The 21,591-nt window shown below is 39.0% G+C and overlaps 1 protein-coding gene across 1 annotated transcript; it reads left to right on the plus strand.

The window, feature by feature from the left end:
* Positions 1-662: 662 nt before the first annotated feature.
* On the plus strand, positions 663-20,055 carry DHX36 (DEAH-box helicase 36). The gene is made up of 25 exons (XM_075761713.1): positions 663-905; positions 1,446-1,567; positions 2,079-2,280; positions 2,989-3,027; positions 3,752-3,922; positions 4,850-4,929; positions 5,929-6,003; positions 6,142-6,308; positions 6,890-6,971; positions 7,459-7,599; positions 8,811-8,913; positions 10,474-10,561; positions 11,431-11,486; positions 11,600-11,664; positions 12,140-12,283; positions 12,895-13,012; positions 13,550-13,648; positions 14,630-14,803; positions 15,100-15,186; positions 15,836-15,919; positions 16,025-16,124; positions 16,211-16,301; positions 17,281-17,401; positions 17,984-18,136; positions 19,114-20,055. Exons 1-25 carry the CDS (start codon positions 663-665, stop codon positions 19,297-19,299), a joined length of 2,991 nt encoding a protein of 996 aa, XP_075617828.1. The 3' UTR covers positions 19,300-20,055.
* Positions 20,056-21,591: the final 1,536 nt, after the last annotated feature.

The following is a 21,591-nucleotide window of genomic DNA, read 5'->3' on the forward strand; positions in this document are numbered from 1 at the left end:
ATTCTAAGCAGTCCTTTACCTGAAAGAAGTTTGAAAACCAGCACATAACATTGTATTTCAGAGATCTGAATGCTGGTAATTTTAAATGACTGTAAATCATGACAACAAAGAAGAAAAGGCAAAAGAATATGTAAAGAAATTAGACTGAAGAAGCATTTATAGCTGCACAATGGTATTCAAAAAACCAAAAAGAACATTCATTAACTGTTGAAAGAGTAATAATTCTGTGAATAATTTCATCTAATTTAAAAGATTTAACACTCCAGAGAACTTGAACAAAGTATACCACGTACATCAGCAATCAGTCAGCAGACCCAGAACTGGTACCTGTTTAAATATGTAAATTCTATTTAAAAAAAGAGCCGGTGACAGTCATCAGGGACACAGCGGGGAATAAACCCCTATCCGATGATGGAGACCAGCGTTTAATGGGTCCTTAAAATGTCATCTGCAGCCTCAGGAAGGGAGATCAAAACGTAGATCTGTAGATTGACGTAAGAAGCGATACTCGTGCAAGATGAGCTGCAGTGACGTACTGCGGTGACCAGATTGCCTCATGCGGTGTCGCGCCGGGAGCCGGGGGACTCGAACCGGCGGCCCCGGCTGTGGCGGGCGGGGCGTGATGGCGCGGGGCGGGGCGGCGGGCGGAAGTGAGGCAGCGGATGAGGCGGGCGGCGGTAGCGGGTGCCGGTTGCCGGGCGGCCATGAGCTACGAGCACCGCCGGGACTGGGGCCGGGGCCGCGGTGGCGATGGCGGGTCTTCCTCCGCCGCTTCCTCCGCGGGGGGACACGGGGGCCGCGGCGGCGGCCGGGGGCGCCACCCCAGCCACCTCAAGGGCCGCGAGATCGGGCTGTGGTACGCGCGGAAGCAGGGCCAGAAGAGCAAGGAGACGGACCGGCAGCAGGTGAGCGGTTCTGCCCTGCCGGGCCTCTTCGTGGGCAGGGCCGCCGGCTGGGGCCCCCGCTCTGCCGCCCGGGGCGTCCCGTCCCGCTCCCTGAAGGAGCGGGGAGGGAAGGACTGCGGCGGCCGGGAACTGGAGAGGAAAGTGTCCGGCCTGGTCGGTCCCCGCAGCGGGGAGAGCGCGGCGGTGGGGTGGGCAGCGGCTCGGCGGGGGGGGGGGCGCGTCGGGGGGAACGGCCTGTGGCGGCCCGGGTCGGGGCAGCGGCGCGGGTCGGGGCGGCGGCGCCTCCACAGGGCTCGGGCCCGGCCCGGCCCGCTCCCCTGCCCGCCTCCGGGCCTGGGCTCCGGCTGGGCGCTGCCCGGCACGGTGTAACGGTGCCTTCGGCTCTGCGCCTGGAAGTTACTGCTAGGGAGAAGCTTAAACAGCAGTTTCAGATGATGCCAGAGAGCCTCACTGGCTTCATATTTAGGTGTTAATAATGTAATAGCTGTAGATATGCTGAGTACGTGGTGATGAAAATTGTACTTTTATTTTTTAAACTAGAGAGCTGTTGTGCATATGGATGAACGCAGGGAAGAGCAAATTGTGCAGCTGTTGAATACTGTCCAAACTAAAAATGAAAAAGAGCAAGAGGCCATGTCCTGGTGGTCTGGGGATGAAGAAGGGTAAGGAGAAACAATTACTAATGCTTTCATATTTTTAAGCTCCCTTAATGGTGGCATTTTCTGTTATTGTGCAATCTTGGAATGTTTTTTTGGCCTCTGAGAAATAGGGTCTGTTCTTAATGCTTAAAGGATTTTAAATAATAGCAGGGAAGTGAGCAGCCAGGTGTGTGGCTGAGTCCACTGAAATGAGGTGTTTGGGTGAATGATCCAATTGCAGGGCAGTGGTGCTGACAGCAGGTTAAGCAGTAGTTCTCTGGACACGTTTTGTTGCTTTGTTAGCTTCGTTTGATGCAAAAGGACATGTCACGTTTCTAGATACTGATGGAAAATTTGTGGTGGCTGGTAATTTTCAGACTTGGATTGTTGTAATGGCATACACCATGTTCTTTTTGGCTGATGGTTCAGTAACTCATGGATGTGATGTCTCAAAAACAGACTTAAAGTTTGCCTTGAATGATCCAAGCACATGTTGAATGATCTTGGAAGTTTCTGTTCTCTGCACTTATTTCAGACCTACTCCGGAACAGCCTGCAAAAGTGAAACCAGATGTTGAAAAAGCTCCTGTAAGACAGAGACCAGTCTTGGAAAAAACATGTCTTGATCGGGATATGGAATATCTCTTTGAAAAAAATGAGCAGGATAATGATTTAGATGAGCAACTCAAAGAAGACTTAAGGAAGAAGAAATCTGATCCTAGATATATTGAAATGCAGGTACTTTTCCATCGGTTAAGTGGAAAGCTTTTGATTTTACTTTTTTGTAAATTAAACTAACCAGAAAACATAAGTACTTGTGATGTATTTATTAGGAAGTTGTCATGATGTTACTTTAGTTAAAAATTACCTTCAGAGTTTGCAAAATGCATGCCTGTCAATAGGACAGCGATTAAAAAACAGAGTTTCCGTGACAATTTCTGATTGCATAAAATCTAAAATTTGAAGTGTACATGTTGTTTAGTTGGGTGGAGTTTTTGTTTGTCTTTTAACAGATTGTATCCATGCATTTACATCTAAAACTGAGAGCACAGAAATGGACTCTGACAGAATTGCCTCTTAAAAACGTAGTTTATGTTGTTGTAATAGCCATATATAAAGTTGTCAAACAAAACAATCTTACGATGAAGAGGTGGCTCTCCCTTTGATACAAGGCCCTAGTCTTGTAGCTGAATATATGCACCTCTATATATGCACCTCTTTGTGTACTGAACTGTGGGTTTCAAATAATTTTGCTAAATTTAATGAAACTGAAAACATGCATGGAATGAAACTAATTTCTAGTGGGCCTCTGTTTATATAAGTATTAGCTGAACAGTTTGTCACGTTATTTCACAGTTTAGCCTAGAACACAGATGAAACCTGTTCTATTACGTCGGTGTTGAAAAGGTGTTTAAAGATATGTACTGCTATTTTCTTTTTCCCCAGAGATTCCGAGAGAAACTCCCTTCATATGGGATGAGACAGGTAAAATGTGTGTTTAATTTGAAAGAATGTGTGTGGTAAAATAGAAAACAGTTGTGTAACTGGGACTGACAGGAAACCTTTGTTGCCTTTTACGAAGGTGCGGAAGCCTTCCCAGTTCTGATACTGGATTTGATTTCTTTCCAGAGAGTAGCTGAGGTTCACTGCTTCATGATGTGTGTGAAGTTACTCTGGGGCTATATACAGTTTTATCAGTAGGGGCAGCATTATGCATGGAAATGGTATTGAATGCTAGATACATTTAAGTACTTTTTTTTTTTTTTTTTTGAAGTATAGATCTTTTCTTCTTTCTCTACCAGTTAAACTTCTAGAACGTTCCTAGTTACTTGAATTTTATACAGAGTAATTACCGCTATGTAAACTGTCATACCTTTTTTTCATATATATATATATGAAATTGTGGCCATTTGAACATTTGCCCAATTTAGAGTTGAATATATCAGTTAAACCTTTTTTTTTTTAAAATCACATGGCTGTACTGCTGGCTGTTGCTGCCATCAGTTTCCCAGACAAACATCAGTGATAGTATGGGTTGTTATTAATTGATGTTAATTCTTCATTTGATGTCGCCTGTGCAAAACAAATTGAGTATTCTGTTATGTTTTCTTTTGCAGGTTCAATGAATGATTAGTGAGCTTCCTTTCTAAAGTTAACGTATTGTTTTGAACAATAATACAATAAATATTTTCTCTTTGTTTGGAAACAGGAACTTGTAAACCTTATAAACAATAATAGAGTAACTGTGATAAGTGGTGAAACTGGTTGTGGAAAGACAACCCAAGTTACACAGTTTATCCTGGATGATTACACAGAGCGAGGGAAAGGGTCTACATGCAGGATTGTTTGTACTCAGCCTAGGAGGATCAGTGCTATCTCGGTAAGTGCCATTTTGACAAACTAACTAATTTCTTGTGATTTATTTTTTTTAATATTTTTTTTTTCCTCTCAATCTGAGGAAAAATTACTGCTTTACTCAGAATCATTGAATGAAAATGTATTTCTTACTGGGCCTATGATCCATGGGCAAGCTTGTGATCTGACTGTACAATCTGCTGCATTATTTGAAGTTAAGATCTGAAAAAAATTGCAAATGACCAGATAGGTACTGTGCACCTCTCGTAGTAGAAACTGCTCTGCCATCACATCTACTACTTGTACTAAATTTAAAGCTCAAGATAAGCATTCAGCCTATGGCAGACAGTGAAGATGGTTTTTGGGGTGTTCATTTTCAATCATCTTATGTTCTATTGCAAATAACAATTTTGTTAATATACGCTAATTTGATATAAGTTTTGGTTGTTAATAGAGCGCTGGCACTGCAAGCCTCGTTCTTCCCTGAATTTAATCCTGGTTTATATCTGTGATTTTAATGGATTTGGGCAGTGCTAATGTGAGTTAAGGTAAACACTGATGTTGGGTCAGGCCCTTTAGAGGTATATTGACGAACAAGAAAGAATTTGGCTTTTTAAGTGCACAGTAATTACTCTTCTTGATAGTTAAGTGTCAAATGATTATAGAACGTTACTTCCTATGAGGAAAAGCTCGCCCTGTTGAATGGGTGAGTGTATTGCTAATGCCTGAAAGGTCGTGTTCCTTTCAGATGTGCCCTGTTCTTGGGTTGCTGACAGGAAACACTCCTCAATGGAGGAGAGAAAGTGGTTTTCAGGGTGTGTGTTTTGTTGTTCACATATAACATCTTTGGTTCTAGGTATTTTCTGCTGATGAGTAGCTAAATCATAGGTCAGTCTTGTGGAATTTTAAAAAAAATTTCTTTAATGCACTGTTTTGACTTTATTTTTCTAAGGTGGCTGAGAGAGTTGCTGCTGAAAGGGCAGAAGCATGTGGTAATGGCAAGAGTACTGGATACCAAATTCGTCTACAGAGGTGAGAGAGGCTCCCTTGGCAGTTTCTGTGCTTTCATTTAAAATGGTATTGATTGTTGTTTAAGCAAGAAAATTTGAGATGTAGCTCTTAACATAAATGGCTGCTTTCATTCTGAAATTTTCTACAAAAGGTATTCCTGTGAATAGCTGGTGTAGGGAATAAGGTTTCTGAAACTTAGCAAAAAGTTTGAGTGTGATTATTGTATTTTGTGCAACATGTAACAGTGGCTAGCACCAAGTCGTACTTGGTCTAGTAAGGCCTTTTTTTCAGCTTTTCTAAAAGGCCTTGCTATAGATGGAGGTGAAACTGATGTCCCTAACCCGTGAATTTCAAGGGAAAATGGAAATGCTAAAGGAGAGAATACTATAAGCTGTCTTTCTGGGGAAAATTATATATTGGCTACACTTACCTATTGAGTAATCCCACTGGGATCAGGTAATAAGGTTAGGTGCATTGGCAAGAGTTCATAGACCTAGTGCCAGAGAGCAGAAGCTATTATATTTGGAGTCATCTATAATTTAAAAAAAAAATCTGAAACGTTACCAGCAAATAATGGAATCTCAGTTATTGTCAAGGAAAAACTTCTGGTGAGAGATGACAGCTTAGTCCTTTCAGCGTTTTAATTTGAGTTTATAGGATCTCATTTATATTTACTATTTAATCAAGAATGTTACACTGCTGTACATTTAGCTGTCATCTGTGCTGAGCTTAGATAGCTGCAAGAATTTGGGGTCAGCAGATCAATGTGCAAATGATGAGAAATGATGTCTGGGAAGTCAGGGCTTCTGTCAGATTAGAAGTAGTTCATTCCCATCAACAGAGATGCTGCAACTGTGGCCTAATTCCCTGTTCCTCCAATTGAACTGTAAGTGAGCAAGTTAGAGAATGAGGCGTACTTCATAATGTCTGTAATGACTATCTGTGTTTTGATTTTAAGCTTTTAAAGTACTTTGTAAAATACAGAAGAGAACTGAGGAATTTTTAATGTATCTCTTTCAGTCGGTTGCCAAGGAAACAAGGTTCAATTTTATACTGTACTACAGGAATTGTCCTACAGTGGCTCCAGTCAGATAAGTAAGTTTTCCTATGTAATAAGAAACTGAATGCAGTTACGAAATTACTTGACTACCGAGCTGTTTCTAGCAATTTCAGCTCTGTTTTTTTAATTTTGCTAAAAAAGGAAATATTTAACTTCCTGCTCTTCTATTTTAGGCACTTGTCCAGCATTAGTCATGTAGTCCTTGATGAAATTCATGAAAGAAATCTTCAGTCGGATGTTTTAATGAGCATTATTAAAGATCTTTTGAATATTCGTTTGGATCTGAAAGTAATACTGATGAGTGCTACTTTAAATGCAGAGAAGTTTTCAGAGTATTTTGGTAGGTGAAATGCTTCCTATGAATGTTCCTCTTCAGTAATTTAGGTTTGTACAGTATAATGCAGTTCTCAAATTTTAGGATTGTTTTTTATCAAAAGAGGTAATGACTTCAATTTTACAAATAGTTGCCAGCTGCTGGAGATGTTTATTCCCTTAGTTTTATCTCATCATGAGCATATGTTGCTTCTGGACTTGCTTTTCAGATGTATTGTGGAAACAATATCTCTAGAGTGTTTTCATATGGTAAATATTAGTAAACATTTACTATGCTAGAAGTCTTGGTGTGAGTGGGCAACCAGATTCAAGCCTTCTAGTTTTTCAGGCTTCCAGCTTTATCCTGTAGCTGGAACCAGATGAACATGCAGGAGAACAATGTACGGCTTACTACCTATGCTTTTTTTATTCAGCAACATTATTTGGAATTGAATTTGGTGTCTTCTGTGAGAATTTAAAAATAAACAGAAAAATGCTATAGACTTGGCAACTGTATTGCAAAAATAGTGAAGAATGTTTATTGCCTCTGTTATTTCAGTACAGTATTTTATTTGCTGTTTAAAAACTGAGTTATGCCTTCCTCAACAGATAATTGTCCAATGATTCACATACCTGGGTTCACTTTCCCCGTGGTGGAATATCTTCTTGAAGATGTAATTGAGAAGTTGAGGTAAGTGTATTTTCTGAACACCATTATAGATAGTATTTTGGGAGATTTTTGCTTGGTATGTCTTTTCAAAGATTCTCATGGTATAAATAGCCTATAGAAGAGCTAGCTGTGTTTTTCAACAGAAAACTTTTCAAGGGAAGTTTAGTAGCTTTTACGGTAATTAAAAATGGCACACAGCTACCTGGAAATGTTGGCTTGAGGAGGAAAAAACCTTCTCTGTCTTTTGGTGGTGAATTTTCAGGCTACTAAATCAAGCTAGTCTTTCTGTTTGTTCAGACTTTTTTTTTTTCCTACGTGTTCTCATGCTTACTACAGATGGTACCTGTTTTTATAAGTAAGATTTCTTTCAGAAATAAATTTAAGAATATTATTTACATGGTATAGCTATAGTGCAGCATATTGCCCATAGTTTGGAAAACTACTATGCAGCTGGCTTCCATTTTGAAACTAAAGTAAATTAAATTATGTTTGTTATTTAAATGTAAAGGTATACTCCAGAAAACACAGACCGTCGGCCGCGGTGGAAGAAAGGCTTCATGCAAGGACATGTAAGCAGACCAGAAAAAGAAGAAAAAGAGGAAATCTACAGGGAACAATGGCCAGACTACTTAAGGCAGCTGCGGGGCAGGTTGTTCTCAAGTTACTCTTTTGTGTTAAGTGTTCAGGCACTTAACTGAGAAACATAAATTAGTGGTGTATTCTATTCCTGTGCTTTTATTAACGATGTGATAGTTGGTATCCTGGAAAACAGTAACGATGGAATTGCCAGTACAGTTGGCTGGTAACCGTTAAAGTGCTTTAGGGTTATCAGAGTTTGCTTCCTTTGCATGTGCAAACTGTAAGTTCTCTTACAGCTGTGGAGTTGCCTGCTACTGATGTTGGTATTGTCCATTACAGTCTTCAACATAACGTTAGGCTTCTTGAGCTTTGGTCATTACTTCTGATGAATTCTCCCCTTCTTCAGTTCTCTCTCTTTGAGAGAGATCTCACAGTATTTTAGTGTCATAATCAGCATAATACAAAATGTGCTGGTTTTGATAATAATAATAGTAAAAAAAACCCAAACCCACCACAATCTTTTCCTCAGAATATTTGAATAGTCCTCTAGCATGGCTTAAAATCAAGCCAAATAATTTTGCCTCTTGAGCACCTAGTAGAGATTGTCCACTTGAAACACTTTTTTGTTTGCCAGCATTTGTCTACTGTAGTAATCTCGGTAAGTTAATTACTTGGATAGCTTGGCTGACTTATTCAAGAACAGCATCTTCCTGTTTTTCTCCTGTCTTATTTGTCCTCTGCATTTTGGGTGTCTTTATATACTCAGCTTAGTAACAATCATGAATACAGGTGGCTCAGTTTTATCTCCCTTTTCTAAGGGCAGAGTCCTCAGTGCTGTATCTCTGGCCTATTCTGTGCTCTGCTCATCCCATTTGTACTCCTCCTTCCCTTTCCCACCGTGTCTTTTGAACCAAGTGGCAGTTCTTTCCATAGTTTCAGCTTTCATGAAGTCAAAGGCCTGAACAGATGGGATGTCTCCTGTACTCTGTCAGAGGGAGATCAATTGAAGGGTAAACTCAGATTGTGTAAGTCCATGAGGAGGAGAAAGATCATGTAAATGCTTCAAATGCAGTTCATCCATAACATGGTAATTCTTAAACTGACGATAATCACGCTAAGCTAAATCTGAAGAGTGCGTTGGAGGTACAGTGACTGAACAGAGATAAATTGAGCAGTAGTGGGTTGCATAGAGGTGTGATTGCAGAGCCTGATAACAGAAACATGAGTGTGTGACTTTGTATGTTAATCAGTTACCGATAGGAATGCTTTCAATGCCTGTAGGTATTCCGCAAGTACTATAGATGCCTTGGAAATGATGGATGATGACAAGGTCGACCTTGACCTTATAGCAGCACTTATCAGACACATCGTTTTGGAAGAAGAGGTATGCTTCTGTCTCTTGTCATCACGTTTTAGTGATGTGACTGAATTGTCGTCAGTGGCTGTTGGGCATGTCAGAGCCAATATTACTTTGGCTTACCATACAGATACAAAGAAGAAGAATATTTTGTTTTTCTCTTCTGAGAATTAATTAACAGCTTTAAATACCTAATTACTATTTAAGCCTTGAGTTTAGAATGTGGTTAATTCAGTGTTTATTGAAATCATGTGTAAAGGGGAGCACATATCTAAGCATTTTCTTGAGTAGAGTTGTGGGTATTAATGAGAGCTGTGTACATAAGAAACTTGGAAATACATTGGGTATGCTCGTTTATGGCCCCTTCGGAGCAAGGGGAAAAAAGAGCCTGAATTCTTTCACTAACAGTGGGGATTGTCCCGTAAATAAAATGGGATAGATATCTGAAGGTTTGGATGCCATTTTGATCAAGAATGCTGCATTTTTTTTTTTTCCTTTTGGATGAGCTTTTAAATAAGCCTTCAAATTATTTATACACCTTAGTTATTTGATGGAGAGTAATGTAATTAGAAATTAAAATTTAACTTCTAGTGCTTTCTGTAACTGTGTGTGTTTGTCAAGGGTAGTATTCTTTGTAGTGTGTAGTAAAAGATACCTTTTGTGAAATAGCTGTAGAAAAATGTCTGAAACCCCCTCTAGTGTACAGCTAAATCTCCATTCTTAATTCCTCAGCCGTGGGAGGGAGAGGGCAAGAGCAATACCTAGGGTTGATGTTCGCTGCCCTTTACAGTTGGCTTTAATGTTTTTTCTGCCTCAGTAATCTAAATATGACTTAAGAAGCTGTGGAGACTGAATTTTTACACAGCCTAGCAGAAGTCTGGTCACATTTACCAAACACACAGCTAGGAGATGCTTTCAGCTTGTCAAGCTTAGTAGTTAATACAGCTGCATTAATGGTTATCCCCACATGTGCCTTACCTTATTATTTAGTAGTAACATCATCAGAGCACCAATATCAGAAGGATATTGTGCCTGAGGCAGTTACAAACAGAAGAATAACTTGTTGCCTTAGGTATAACATATATAGATTGTCATAACCTGAAGTTACATATTTGTGTTCTGTGGAAGAGCTGACGCCTTGGCTGATTCCTTAAAGACAATTTTTATTATTAAAATTTATTATTAAAAATACCAAATAATTTAATATTTCAGTTGATAAATCATTTAAGCTGTGGGTAATGAGGATGAGTTTCTGTTTCATATTTTGTTCTTCCTGTGTCAAAAATTATACATTAGTTTCTCTCTGTTTTGTTTGCAGCTCAAATTCTTCTAGTGTTGACATGGCAGTGTTTAAAACACTGCACCGGAAAAATATTTAAGATCCATCTTTTATTTATTATGTTCAGATAAATATATGTAGCTAACTCTTTTGTAGAAAACAATCTTAGAGACTTTGTTGCAAATTTGAGTCATTGAGGTTTCAAATATCCCCTGTCCAACACCTGTGTATTAGTGTGCAAGTAGCTGGTTCTTTGCATAGCAGGTAACTTTAACCTCTTTTCCCTTTCCTCCCTCCTTTATGTATAGGATGGCGCAATTCTGGTGTTTCTTCCGGGCTGGGACAACATTAGCACTTTGCATGATCTCTTGATGTCACAAGTCATGTTTAAGTCAGGTAAAACCAAAATTTTACATGGGAATTCTAGCAGTAGCGTTAGTGGCAAACTCTTAATTTTTGAATGTGATTTGCTGGTATTGCACTGGATTTTTTGTCTTCCTCTTTATTCTTTTGTCTCTCCTCTCAAAACGATTACAGTGTGTTCAGCATTTTTTGCATTTCTGTGGTATCTTTCATCTGCTAATGATAATAACTCATTTTCCTCAGTGTAGGAGTGAACAGTCTGAAAAAGAATCTCAGACCTACGGTTTTTTTCTTCTGTCCTGTCATGCAGCCATGATAACAGCCGTTCAAAGCTAAACTTGTTCTTCATTCTGGGTTCATTTCCTCTTTTTTTGATTCTTCAGCAGCTTCTGTCTACTGCTTTGCTGATAGTTCTTTTAAATCCTGTTTATTCCTGGGACACTAAAATACTCCATGCCTAGCCGATACACTTTAATTTGTCCTGTTTGCATAACTCATTTTTCATCTAACTGTGGTCTTAACTATTCAGATAGCTGTCTTACAGTGCATGTTGTATACATTTCATAGATAAAGAATTTCGATTTATTGAAAGATTGAGGAGATTGTCAGTTTCTTTACTAAACTTGAGCAATTAAGTAACTTGAGAATTTGAAAATGAAATACAAATTACATAACTTCATATATTTTCTTAAACTTGTCGTTATAGCATGATTAAAAAAACCAAACTTCTTTATACCTTTTTACTTTAGAATTTCCCATTATGATACGTATACCTGTGAATTCAGAATAAGAAACAGTAGACTTACATGCAGCATATTTTCTCTACTCTGCATACTTGATTTTCCTGTAAAATTAAAGTTTCTGTACTTACCCCATATCTTTTACTGATTTTTCATTTTCAGATAGGTTTATTATCATACCTTTACACTCATTGATGCCTACTGTTAACCAGACTCAGGTATGCTTTTCTTTTGTTGTTATGAAATAAAATAACATTTCACAACTACAAAAAAAAAATTAAGCATATGTTTGGTTTTGGCAAACATATAAATTGGCCATGGATAATTACAGGTTTTTAAGAAGACCCCGCCAGGAGTAAGGAAAATCGTGATTGCTACCAACATTGCAGAGACTAGGTAAATAGCTAGCTATACAGACCAAAAAAAGCTATACGTTTAACAAAATAAACCTGTGGTAAAGTATAAACCTGTTTAATGTTTCCAAAAATAATATGTTTTTGTATTTGTACCATTCATTTATAACACTTTATCTTTAGAAGTGTTTATAGACTGTACAGGAGTTTTCCTTTGATTGTTTTAAACAATTAAAACAGGGATCATACTATAATGATTCGCCTTTGTTGTACATGATAGATCTGAGCTGCCTATCCTGTCTGCAGGCTTTATAACCCCAGGTGGTGACTTTTACCAGACCTAGGAGAATAAATCAAGCCTGCTTTTGAGCTGCTTTCTCAATTAAATTCCAACACAGAATTTTTTTTTTTTATTGGCTCACAGTTTGGGAGGGGTAGGGAGAGGCTAAACTCCTTTAAAATCCTAGGTTAAGCTTGCAAAGATGAAGTTGCATTTTTTTTCTCTCTTTTTTAAACAGCATTACAATAGATGATGTCGTGTTCGTTATAGACGGTGGAAAAATAAAGGAAACTCACTTTGACACACAGAACAACATTAGCACAATGGCAGCAGAGTGGGTTAGTAAAGCTAATGCCAAGCAGAGGAAAGGTCGAGCAGGAAGGTAAGAATAATGGGGATAGTTAGAAAAGTTTTGTGCTGCTAAGTTTCCATCAGTTTTGGAGCACGTGCTGCTGAACATACTACTTTGTTGTTCACATGTTCAGCAGCAGATGCTGGCACAACCCTATCTTGTTCTTCTGGAAAGAATGGGTTCTTTGTCTTCCTGGGACACTGACAGCTTGTGTGCATTTAAGTCATGAGTTTCCCTCGTCATATAATGATAAATCCTGCATTTTTTAAATTATTTGTTGTTAATGTTTGCCTTCACACCTGATTTATAAAGCTCTGATACATTAAACTGAAAATTGCGTGCAAATTAATATCACTTTTTGAACTGTGTCTCCCTCTTGAAATACCTTGTGGAATATTTTCTTTCTTGTTCAGACTTTTGGTTCTTCTCTGGTCTCCTCATTACTCCGTTTGAGTAGGTGCTAGGAGGCTGCTGTGCTCTGCATGCCTTTTGTTTCAGGAAGCTGAAATGGCTTTTACAACTGAATATGCTTCAGTTCTAATTCCCTGTGGTGGTTTGGAAAGCTGTTTATGAACACACACAATCCTGATGTCACAGTGTCGGGGGGAAAAAAATACAATTGTTTATTTACATAATTCCAGAGTTCAGCCAGGCCACTGTTACCATCTATACAATGGACTACGTGCGAGCCTTCTAGATGATTATCAGTTACCAGAGATCTTGAGGACACCGTTGGAAGAACTCTGTTTACAAATCAAGGTAAACATATGAATCTTCAAACATTATTATTTACTTTTCCATTGGAAAAAGAGATCGAGAGATTAAGTTAACGCAACTGTGAGCCTAGGGCTGTCTGCAAGTCAAAATTCTGTTACAGTTCTCTTCAGCTAATAATTGTAGCAACTTTTGCAAAATGCATACTTGTATGTAGATGCATCAAACCCAGGAAAAATAGGATTGTCAAGTATAAATAACAGCTGAAGTCTATTAACCAAAATTTTACTAAAAAGTAGTTTTAGAACTGATGTGGGTTTCCTTTTTGGCAGTTTATATTGAATTCCTTGTGCATAAGGAATACCATGTGTGTACATACTGGATGAAGACTAGATCCTTATGTTTCAAATTTCATCAGTAATACATTTTTATTTTTGTCCTTAGTTCTTCATTAGTGAAATTCTAACTGGAGCTGTGAATTATTCGCACTTTTTTTAATTAGTAAGCAGTATCCATACTAATTTTAGATAGCCATCTTACTCCAATTGCTGTAGTTTTGTGTTTGTGGGTTTTTTCTTTCAGATTCTAAAGCTTGGTGGAATTGCTTATTTTCTGAGCAAACTAATGGATCCACCCTCTCGTGATGCTGTAATGTTGGCCATAAATCATCTAATGGAGCTGGTAAAGTATTGCTTAATGTAGATGCAAGGAAAAATCTGTTCAGAACCCTGTTACCACACTGTTTGTTATCAGACAGTTCTGATGGTAGAGGTCTGGATGTTTGCAACCCCTTAACATATTTTGTAGACCCTTTATATATCCTCACTGAACAGAGAAAATAATTCCACATAATAAAACAGTGTTTATGGCTGCGTAGGGTAGTTCCTGAGAAACTTTCTGAATTACTCGAAACGTATGCACGCACCTTGCATTAAGTTCCCTACAGATATTTATTTAACTTGCTGCTTCTGTATCACCCTGCTCGTGGCTGCATCTGTCAAACCTTCCTATTCCAGGCAGATAAGTGAGAAGTTTGAGACACTTTTTCTGTGGGCAAATAAGGTGTATAGGAGGAGAAAGATCTTGTATGTCATTACCCCTTTGGATGCTGGGGAAGGAGAGATTAACAACAGATTTGTACTACTTGCCCTGGTATTATTTGTACCAATCAGTTGTAGCAATAAATAGAAATATCTCATTTAAATGATGGGCAGTATTTAGGCTGATGGCATGACTCTGTAGATGTTTAGATAAAATTCAGCTGTAGATTTGGTGTTCTGTGACAATGCTGCATGGTAGCACAGGATGGAGTAAAGACAAACAGAAGTGATATTGAGGATAAGATACAAGTTTAAAAATAAGCTTGATCATGAGAATAGGAAGACAACTCAAGTGTTGATAATTCTTCATACTTTTGTCCAGAAAGACACTGAGCCCTAATAAACCACTTGGAACACAATTAAAGATGCTTCCCATTTTCTTGGCTCTAATTGAACATTTCGATTTTTTCATAACTTGCTTGATCACTTTCCTATTATCACATGCTACTACAGCTAGCTATTAGGCTTTCCTTTGTTCTCTAGGTATATTAGTGGCTATTTCACAGAAATCCTCCCCTCTTCAAATACTGACTTTATTCTTTTTTTCCTTTCTTCCTGACAGAATGCTTTGGACAGGCAAGAAGAACTGACTCCACTAGGCGTCCATTTAGCACGATTGCCAGTTGAACCACACATTGGGAAAATGATCCTCTTTGGAGCTTTATTCTGCTGCTTGGATCCAGTACTAACAATTGCAGCTAGCCTCAGCTTCAAAGACCCTTTTGTCATTCCTCTGGTAAAGTTTCTAAGAGAGTTACACATAAGATTTTAAGAATCTCAGAAGGATATGGGGACTTCCTGAGATGTTATCGTTTAAAAGCACTTTAATCTTACTTTCATGTTAATTGCATTTTTATTAGTAAAAGATTGCCGTCACATACATGAAAATTAAAGCTACTTCCAATATTCTGCAGGCAAAGACAATACTTCATAGTACGTAGCATATGAAATACTGCTGTAGGTATGTAGCTTAATTAGGAAAAGAGAACTGTCATGTCAGTCATGAATATTTTGTATGCTGTTAATTATTAGGGCAAAGAGAAAGTAGCAGATGCAAGAAGAAAGGAACTGTCAAAGAACTCTAAAAGTGATCATCTAACTGTGGTGAATGCTTTCACGGTAGGCATGTTTTAATGTTTTTTTTTTTCTTCTAAAATTTTAATTTGAGTAATATGGATTATACTGAGGAAAACACTGGTCAGTTTATGCTCTGAAGTATTTCTTTCTTGGCTTTTACAGAAACATAAAACCAAATCAATTTTCACCCTTTTAGTGTTGAGGAGTCTTGTCTTCAGCTCAATAACTTTATTTCTTGTGGATAAGTCTATGAAAGAGAGAAAACATAATGTTATAGTTACCTTGCTGAAGTCATTAATTCTTGTCCTTCTCTCCCCTACAAGAGGCTGAAGCTGACTTCAGAAGTGTTGGATATTTAGCTGTACGGTGTTGGGGCAAGAAGAAAAGGAAATAAATGGCCTGGAATACAGTTTCAACCCAGGACTGTTAATCGCAACAAATGAAGTTCTGGCAAACTTAGCTAGATTTCACTCCTCGCCATAGAAAAAGGAAGTTTTTGATTGAAAATGTAAAGTTGTGTTTTGCTGTTCTGTGCTGCATATACATAATACAAAGACATCAAAGGATTTGCTTTCTCTCTTGTAGAGAAAACTGTAACTATATTGTTTATTGACCTCCAGTTTTTGCTGTCCTTAATTTTTTAGTAAGTGTTCACTTAAAAACGTCTCTGAACTACTGTTTTAATTATTAGGGCTGGGAAGAGACTCGGCGTCGTGGTTTCAGAACTGAGAAAGACTATTGCTGGGAGTACTTCCTGTCTTCAAATACCCTCCAGGTAAGATCCTGACAGTTTCAAAGAGAGGATCATGTCTGTGGGGGAAAAGGGGAGAGGAGCCTTTTGGCACAGCGTCGTTTTGGGACAACTGTTGTTGTTTCCTAGATGCTGCATAACATGAAAGGACAGTTTGCTGAGCATCTCCTTGCAGCTGGATTTGTGAATAGCAGAGACCCCAAGGATCCCAAATCGAATACCAACTCAGGCAAGCAGTGGAAGGAACTGGAAAATTTCTGATAGCCGCGCTCTCCGTTTGCAGAACTACGTTATTTACTTTGCTGTCTTCTACAGATAATGAGAAGTTGCTCAAAGCAGTCATCTGTGCTGGTTTATATCCAAAAGTTGCAAAGATCCGGCCAAGCTTCAGCAAAAAGAGAAAAATGTAAGGGTTTGGTTTAATGTTGGTTTGTAGTTGAAACGCTCTCCTTTCATATTGGCAATATTGAGTCCAGAAATTACAGTCTGATTTATCACTACTTAGATTATCAGACTATTTATTCTTATTAAGACAGAATGAAGAGTTGAACATTGGATTGATTTTTTTTTTCTGGGTGTGTAATGTCAAAACAGCAAGCTAGGAGCAATCATGCCTCTAATTAAACAAGCAAAAAACCCCCAAGTGATTATTTCTATGAAAGGAGTAGGAATAGGTAGTCAAAATTCTACCTCAGATTGTGTAATTTAGGCCTGTCTGTAGCTGACACTGCCAGTCATTTGATACTCCGTTTTAAACAGTCCAGTCTGCTGGAGTCACCTAAAAGTGGTAAGTTTGGAACCCTGATGCAAGTCACTGTGTCGCTGTGTCTTTGCCGCATGGTGGAGCTAGGTGTAAGCCCCCTGCCTGGGAAGGTTCTGGTTTATGATCCGCTGCACGAGGTTTGTTATGCTAACTGCTCTGCTGGAGAGGCTCTCCCACCCCTTTTCTGTTTCAAAACACTGAACTCCCATGTTCACTCACTTAACGCTGAGCAAAGAATTTGGATGTGTAAGTTCTTCATGTGGTTTTTCCAAAAGATTGTTTGGAACGTGGTTTATTTAACCAAAATCAGTAACTCAGAGTCCTTCATTTGGAAAAAAGAATGCCACTTACTTTTTCTACTTGTGAGAATGACAGGGTTTATTAAGGGGGTGAATTTGGCAAAGAATTCAAACTTTGTAATTGAGAGAGAGATGTCTAAAAATTTGTATTGTAGATTGTTGTAATCTTTTGGGAAAGGGGTTAAAGTTTCTTTGACTGTCCTTGTATTTTCAGAGTTTAGAACACTAGTGGATAACCGGAGGGGTTTTTAACTTGGGACGTGATTGTGCTAGATTTCTCAAGATCTTATTTCAATCATAAACTAAAACTTTTCTCTTTTAAGGGTGAAAGTTTGCACCAAGACAGATGGAACAGTCAATATTCATCCTAAATCGGTTAATGTGGAAGAAACAGAGTTCCATTATAACTGGCTTGTGTACCATTTGAAGATGAGAACTAGCAGTGTATGTGAAGGTTTATATTTGTATAATTTATTTTTGTAGCCCGTTAATAAGATGAGGATGTTCAAGTTCAAAGGGGATGTGAACATTGTCTTTGTTCAAAGCCTTCCTGTCTTGGGTCATTTCTTTTGCATGCCATCCGATTTTGTTCTTTGTGATACAAGTGGTATCATGAGTTCCACAAGTAACTAATCTGGTGGTTTGGTTGGTTGAGGGGTTTTTGATATTTTGTTTTGTTTTTTTTTAAGGTTCTGGGAATGGCAGGTGTAATATTTTGTTTTATTACTAGTTTTCAATCCGGTGTAGCACTTTAGAGTATGCTGAATTGGTTTTTTTTTTTCCCTCTGATTGTTATGGAATAGTTGGTTCAATTTCACCACTTTGTGTAAAGGACTGCATTTGGGACTGGTTTTGCTCCTGTTTAATCTGATTCATGGAACTTTTTCCAACTGAGTTGCTTTGGATATGTCTTGCAAATTTGAGTGATTCTGAGTAATGATCTGGAATTCTGTCATGAGTTTCATTAAGGGTTACGGTATCACTTCGGGTTTTGAAGGGTCATTGGGCAATTTTGTCGTCTTGCAGATTTACTTGTATGACTGTACAGAGGTCTCTCCGTACTGTCTCTTGTTCTTCGGAGGAGATATATCCATTCAGAAGGATAAAGATCAGGATACCATCGCTGTGGATGAATGGATTGTTTTCCAGTCTCCAGCAAGAATAGCACACTTAGTTAAGGTGACTATGTTAAATACTGTACACGGAAGACTTGGTGTAACACGGATTTTATTAGAGATTTCTGTGTTTGCTATTACTGTGTACCTACTGATTTATCACTACAGGGAGATGATAGTGTTTTAAATGTATTCCTAGTAAGCAGTTCAAATGCACAAAGTAAACAAAAGCAAACTACTGAAGGTGCGTTGATGAATGCAAGTTAAAATGCAGTAGTAAAATTAACATTCTGAACAGTCTGCTTCACGTGGTACCTGGGAAGAAGTAAACAGTCATGTACTCCTTATGTTTAGCGTTAGGAGCAGGAATTCAGATATATTATTTTTATTGTTTCCAGTGTAATAGCTTGACTAAGGAGAATGAGGCTGTGTGTCTGTGAGGAATATAGCAGTGATGTTCTTGTTCAGCTGGTGCAGCCTCTGCTGGAGTATTCGTGGGCATATTGAAAAAGAAGAAGAAGCTTCAGAGAAGAGTCGTAGGGTGGATTTAAAGGATTTATAAACATGTCTTACAGTGAGAGATTTGAAGAGCTTAATCTCTGTAGTTTTCCATAGCAATAGCTGTAGGATGACTTGATCAGTCCATGAAATGTCCGCAGGAACATGGAAACATGAGGATGGGGCTTGTCAGCTAGCACTAGTAAGGTCCAGTGGAAGGAGGACCTGAACAGAGCTCTGTTTAGTACTAGATCCTAGAAATCATATCTGTTTTTTTAAACCCAAATATTTTTAATCCTGAAGTAGTCAGCTAAAGGATGTATAGGCTCTTAAAGGCATCACATCCAGACATGGTCATCTGTCAAGGTAAAACTGCTGCTTTTTTTGAGAAGCAGCTTTTGATGCTGAAAATGTTGAAATGAATTGATAGGAAAACAGCAGGTGTAAAGATTAAGAGAACAGAGGGCCCAAAGGATTTGTTGCGTGTAGCTCTAATTGCTTTTTCTTTTTTTTTTTTCCTTCATTCCAATAAACTCTTTGCAGAATTTAAGACAAGAACTCGATGATCTTCTACAAGAAAAAATAGAAAACCCTCATCCCGTGGACTGGAATGATACTAAATCCAGGGATACAGCAGTACTGACAGCTATTATAGACTTAATCACAACACAGGAGAATGAAAGTGCCAGAAACTATGCTCCACGATTCCAGAGTGAACGCTATAGTTGACGCACTTCCATCTGTATCGATAAAGCTGACATATTCACCTTTTTTGTTTTGTTTTTTTATAGCATTTATTTAGCTAGAGGAAAAACTTTTTTAGGGTAAGCTGGTAATTCATACTAAAGAGCAGTTATTTCAAAATAGTTATTGGTAATATCTGTATATGCATGGTATTCTGTGTTCGGTGTAGCTTTTTAAATAAGAGGAAATGCAATGCTAGCAGTGTTAGTTGATGTATGGTTCTTGTCCTGCTGTAGCTTTATTATTTTTTTTTTTTTACCTATCAGGTAACAAACAGATATTCAAAAAACTGCTAAAATACTGCTTAATATTTAAACTGTTCTTGCTACTGGTAGAAACATCTCAAAAAACTTTTTTTTTTAATTGTGGGTGGTGAGTAATTATACTTACTGTGTTATTCCAGCTGTGCAGCAGTCTTCTCACCAACACTTCCACAGAAGGTAATTATAGCTTAATTAAACTGAACTTGAAAACACTTGTTAAATTTGTACTGTGGGAGGAAACAATCTTCAGAAATATTCTCTTCTACCTTTCATCCCATTCCATTAATCTTTGTTCACTTTCTGTGCCCATCTGTCATCATCACTGACTGAAATTTCAGACTACAGGAAACATGGTTAGATAAGTCATGGTGGAATACACTTCAAAGTTTCATTGCATTCTAGTTTTTCTTTTTTTTTTTTTAAATGGTCCATGTATGGGTTATAGTATTACATTAAAAGTCTCTTCTTTAAAGTGTTATTTCATCTGTTCTTAGTTCTTAATGTTTTGAACGTCATTCTGTTTTGAATGCTTCCAGCTATGTCAGAACATCTAACAAGGCTTGTTTAGGATTTGAAGTAGGGTGACTTGTTTGAGAAATCCTGCTTGGATGAAGCTTGTGGAAGTGTGCCAGACCTGCTCATTCCCTGATTGGGGATCAGGCTCTGTTCCCCACTGCTGTGAGGAGCTAAAACTGCGGATGGCAGGGAGATGTGCTGGCAGTTTACATGCCAGCCCAGGTCCCTGCACTTTGCAGCTGGAACTATGGTCATTTCTAGGTTTATCCTTGAGGAACAAAGCCCTTATCCTGAGGAAAACAGAACTGGTCAGGTGAAACTAATTTTTTCATACAGAAATAAGTCTGAGTGACTTTGCACCCTTTGTTAACCCAACGGGGGATGCCAAGCTCATTTCTATTACACAGCTGAAAAAACCCCATCTAGTTCAGCCTCCCTTCCCCTCATCAGGTTGTTGTACCCCCAGGTGCTGAGGCTGGTGTTTCAAACAAGGAGAGAGGAGGAGGACTGTCCTGGCCTGGGGGTGGTGGATGCAGGAGGGGGTTTAAGGAAGGGGGGGGGGAACCTCCGGTGGCTCTGGGGGCGGTTCTGGAGGAAGAATTGGCAGTAGTGCTGTTACTGGCAGGGTTGGATTAAAAGTCATGAAAAAAATAGAGGCTGGCAGGGTGGTACCAGTCTTATCCTTGTTCTTTGTTTTTGCAGCATTTAAAAGAAAGGATGGCTAACAGCACAGAGGGCAGAAAGAAATGGTAGCAATAGCAGAGCTTGGGTAAGCATAGCAGCGTCGGTTGAACAAATCCCAGAGAGACAACAGTTCTCTCAACCCCCTGTCCCCCTACTTGTGGAGGACCAGGATCAGCCGGTGGCATTATGGCCACCCGCAGAAATGTGCAGCGAAGTGGTTGTGGGCTGGTATGGTGAGGTCTTTACTTATGAAGTAACCTGGCTTCTGTGTCAATAATAGTGCTAGCTACGCTTTCCCAACTGCGCTTAAAGCCTGTAGCTTAACATACTTTTCTGCTTAACAAGTATCAGAAACCTCTGTGTTCTTCAGAGTTTGAAAATACCCTTTTTGCCAGTGTTAGGAATACTGGTGTTGGCTGGGGTAGAGTTAATGTTCGTCATAGTGCGTATAGTGTGGTTTTTGGATTTGTGATGTAAGCAGTGGTGATAGCACGGGGATGGTTGAGGTATCGCCGAGCAGTGCTTGCGCAGCTGGAGGCCTTTCTTGTTTCTTGCCACCCCACCAGCAAGGCGCTGACCCAAGGGATACTCCATACTGTATGACATCATGCTCAGCATATAAAGCTGGGGGACAAAGGAGGAAGGGGAGACATTGAGAGTTGTGGTGTCTGTCTTCCTGAGTCACCCTTAGCATGACGGAGCCCTGCTTTCCTGGGGGTGGCTGAGCACCTGCCTGCCATGGGAAGGGGTAAATGAATTCCTGGGTTTGCTTTGCTTGTGTGAGCGGCTTTTGCTTTATCTGTTAAACTGTCTT

The sequence above is a fragment of the Balearica regulorum genome, chromosome 9, assembly GCF_011004875.1.
Source record: "Balearica regulorum gibbericeps isolate bBalReg1 chromosome 9, bBalReg1.pri, whole genome shotgun sequence".
In the NCBI taxonomy this organism is placed as follows: Eukaryota; Metazoa; Chordata; class Aves; order Gruiformes; family Gruidae; genus Balearica; species Balearica regulorum.

Coding starts and splice junctions, on each gene's coding strand:
- DHX36 (XM_075761713.1), top strand. CDS start 663: ATGAGGCGGGCGGCGGTAGCGGGTGCCGGTTGCCGGGCGGCCATGAGC. Junction 12,284..12,894: donor AGGAAAGGTCGAGCAGGAAG/GTAAGAATAATG, acceptor ACATAATTCCAG/AGTTCAGCCAGGCCACTGTT. Junction 15,187..15,835: donor CTGTGGTGAATGCTTTCACG/GTAGGCATGTTT, acceptor TTTAATTATTAG/GGCTGGGAAGAGACTCGGCG.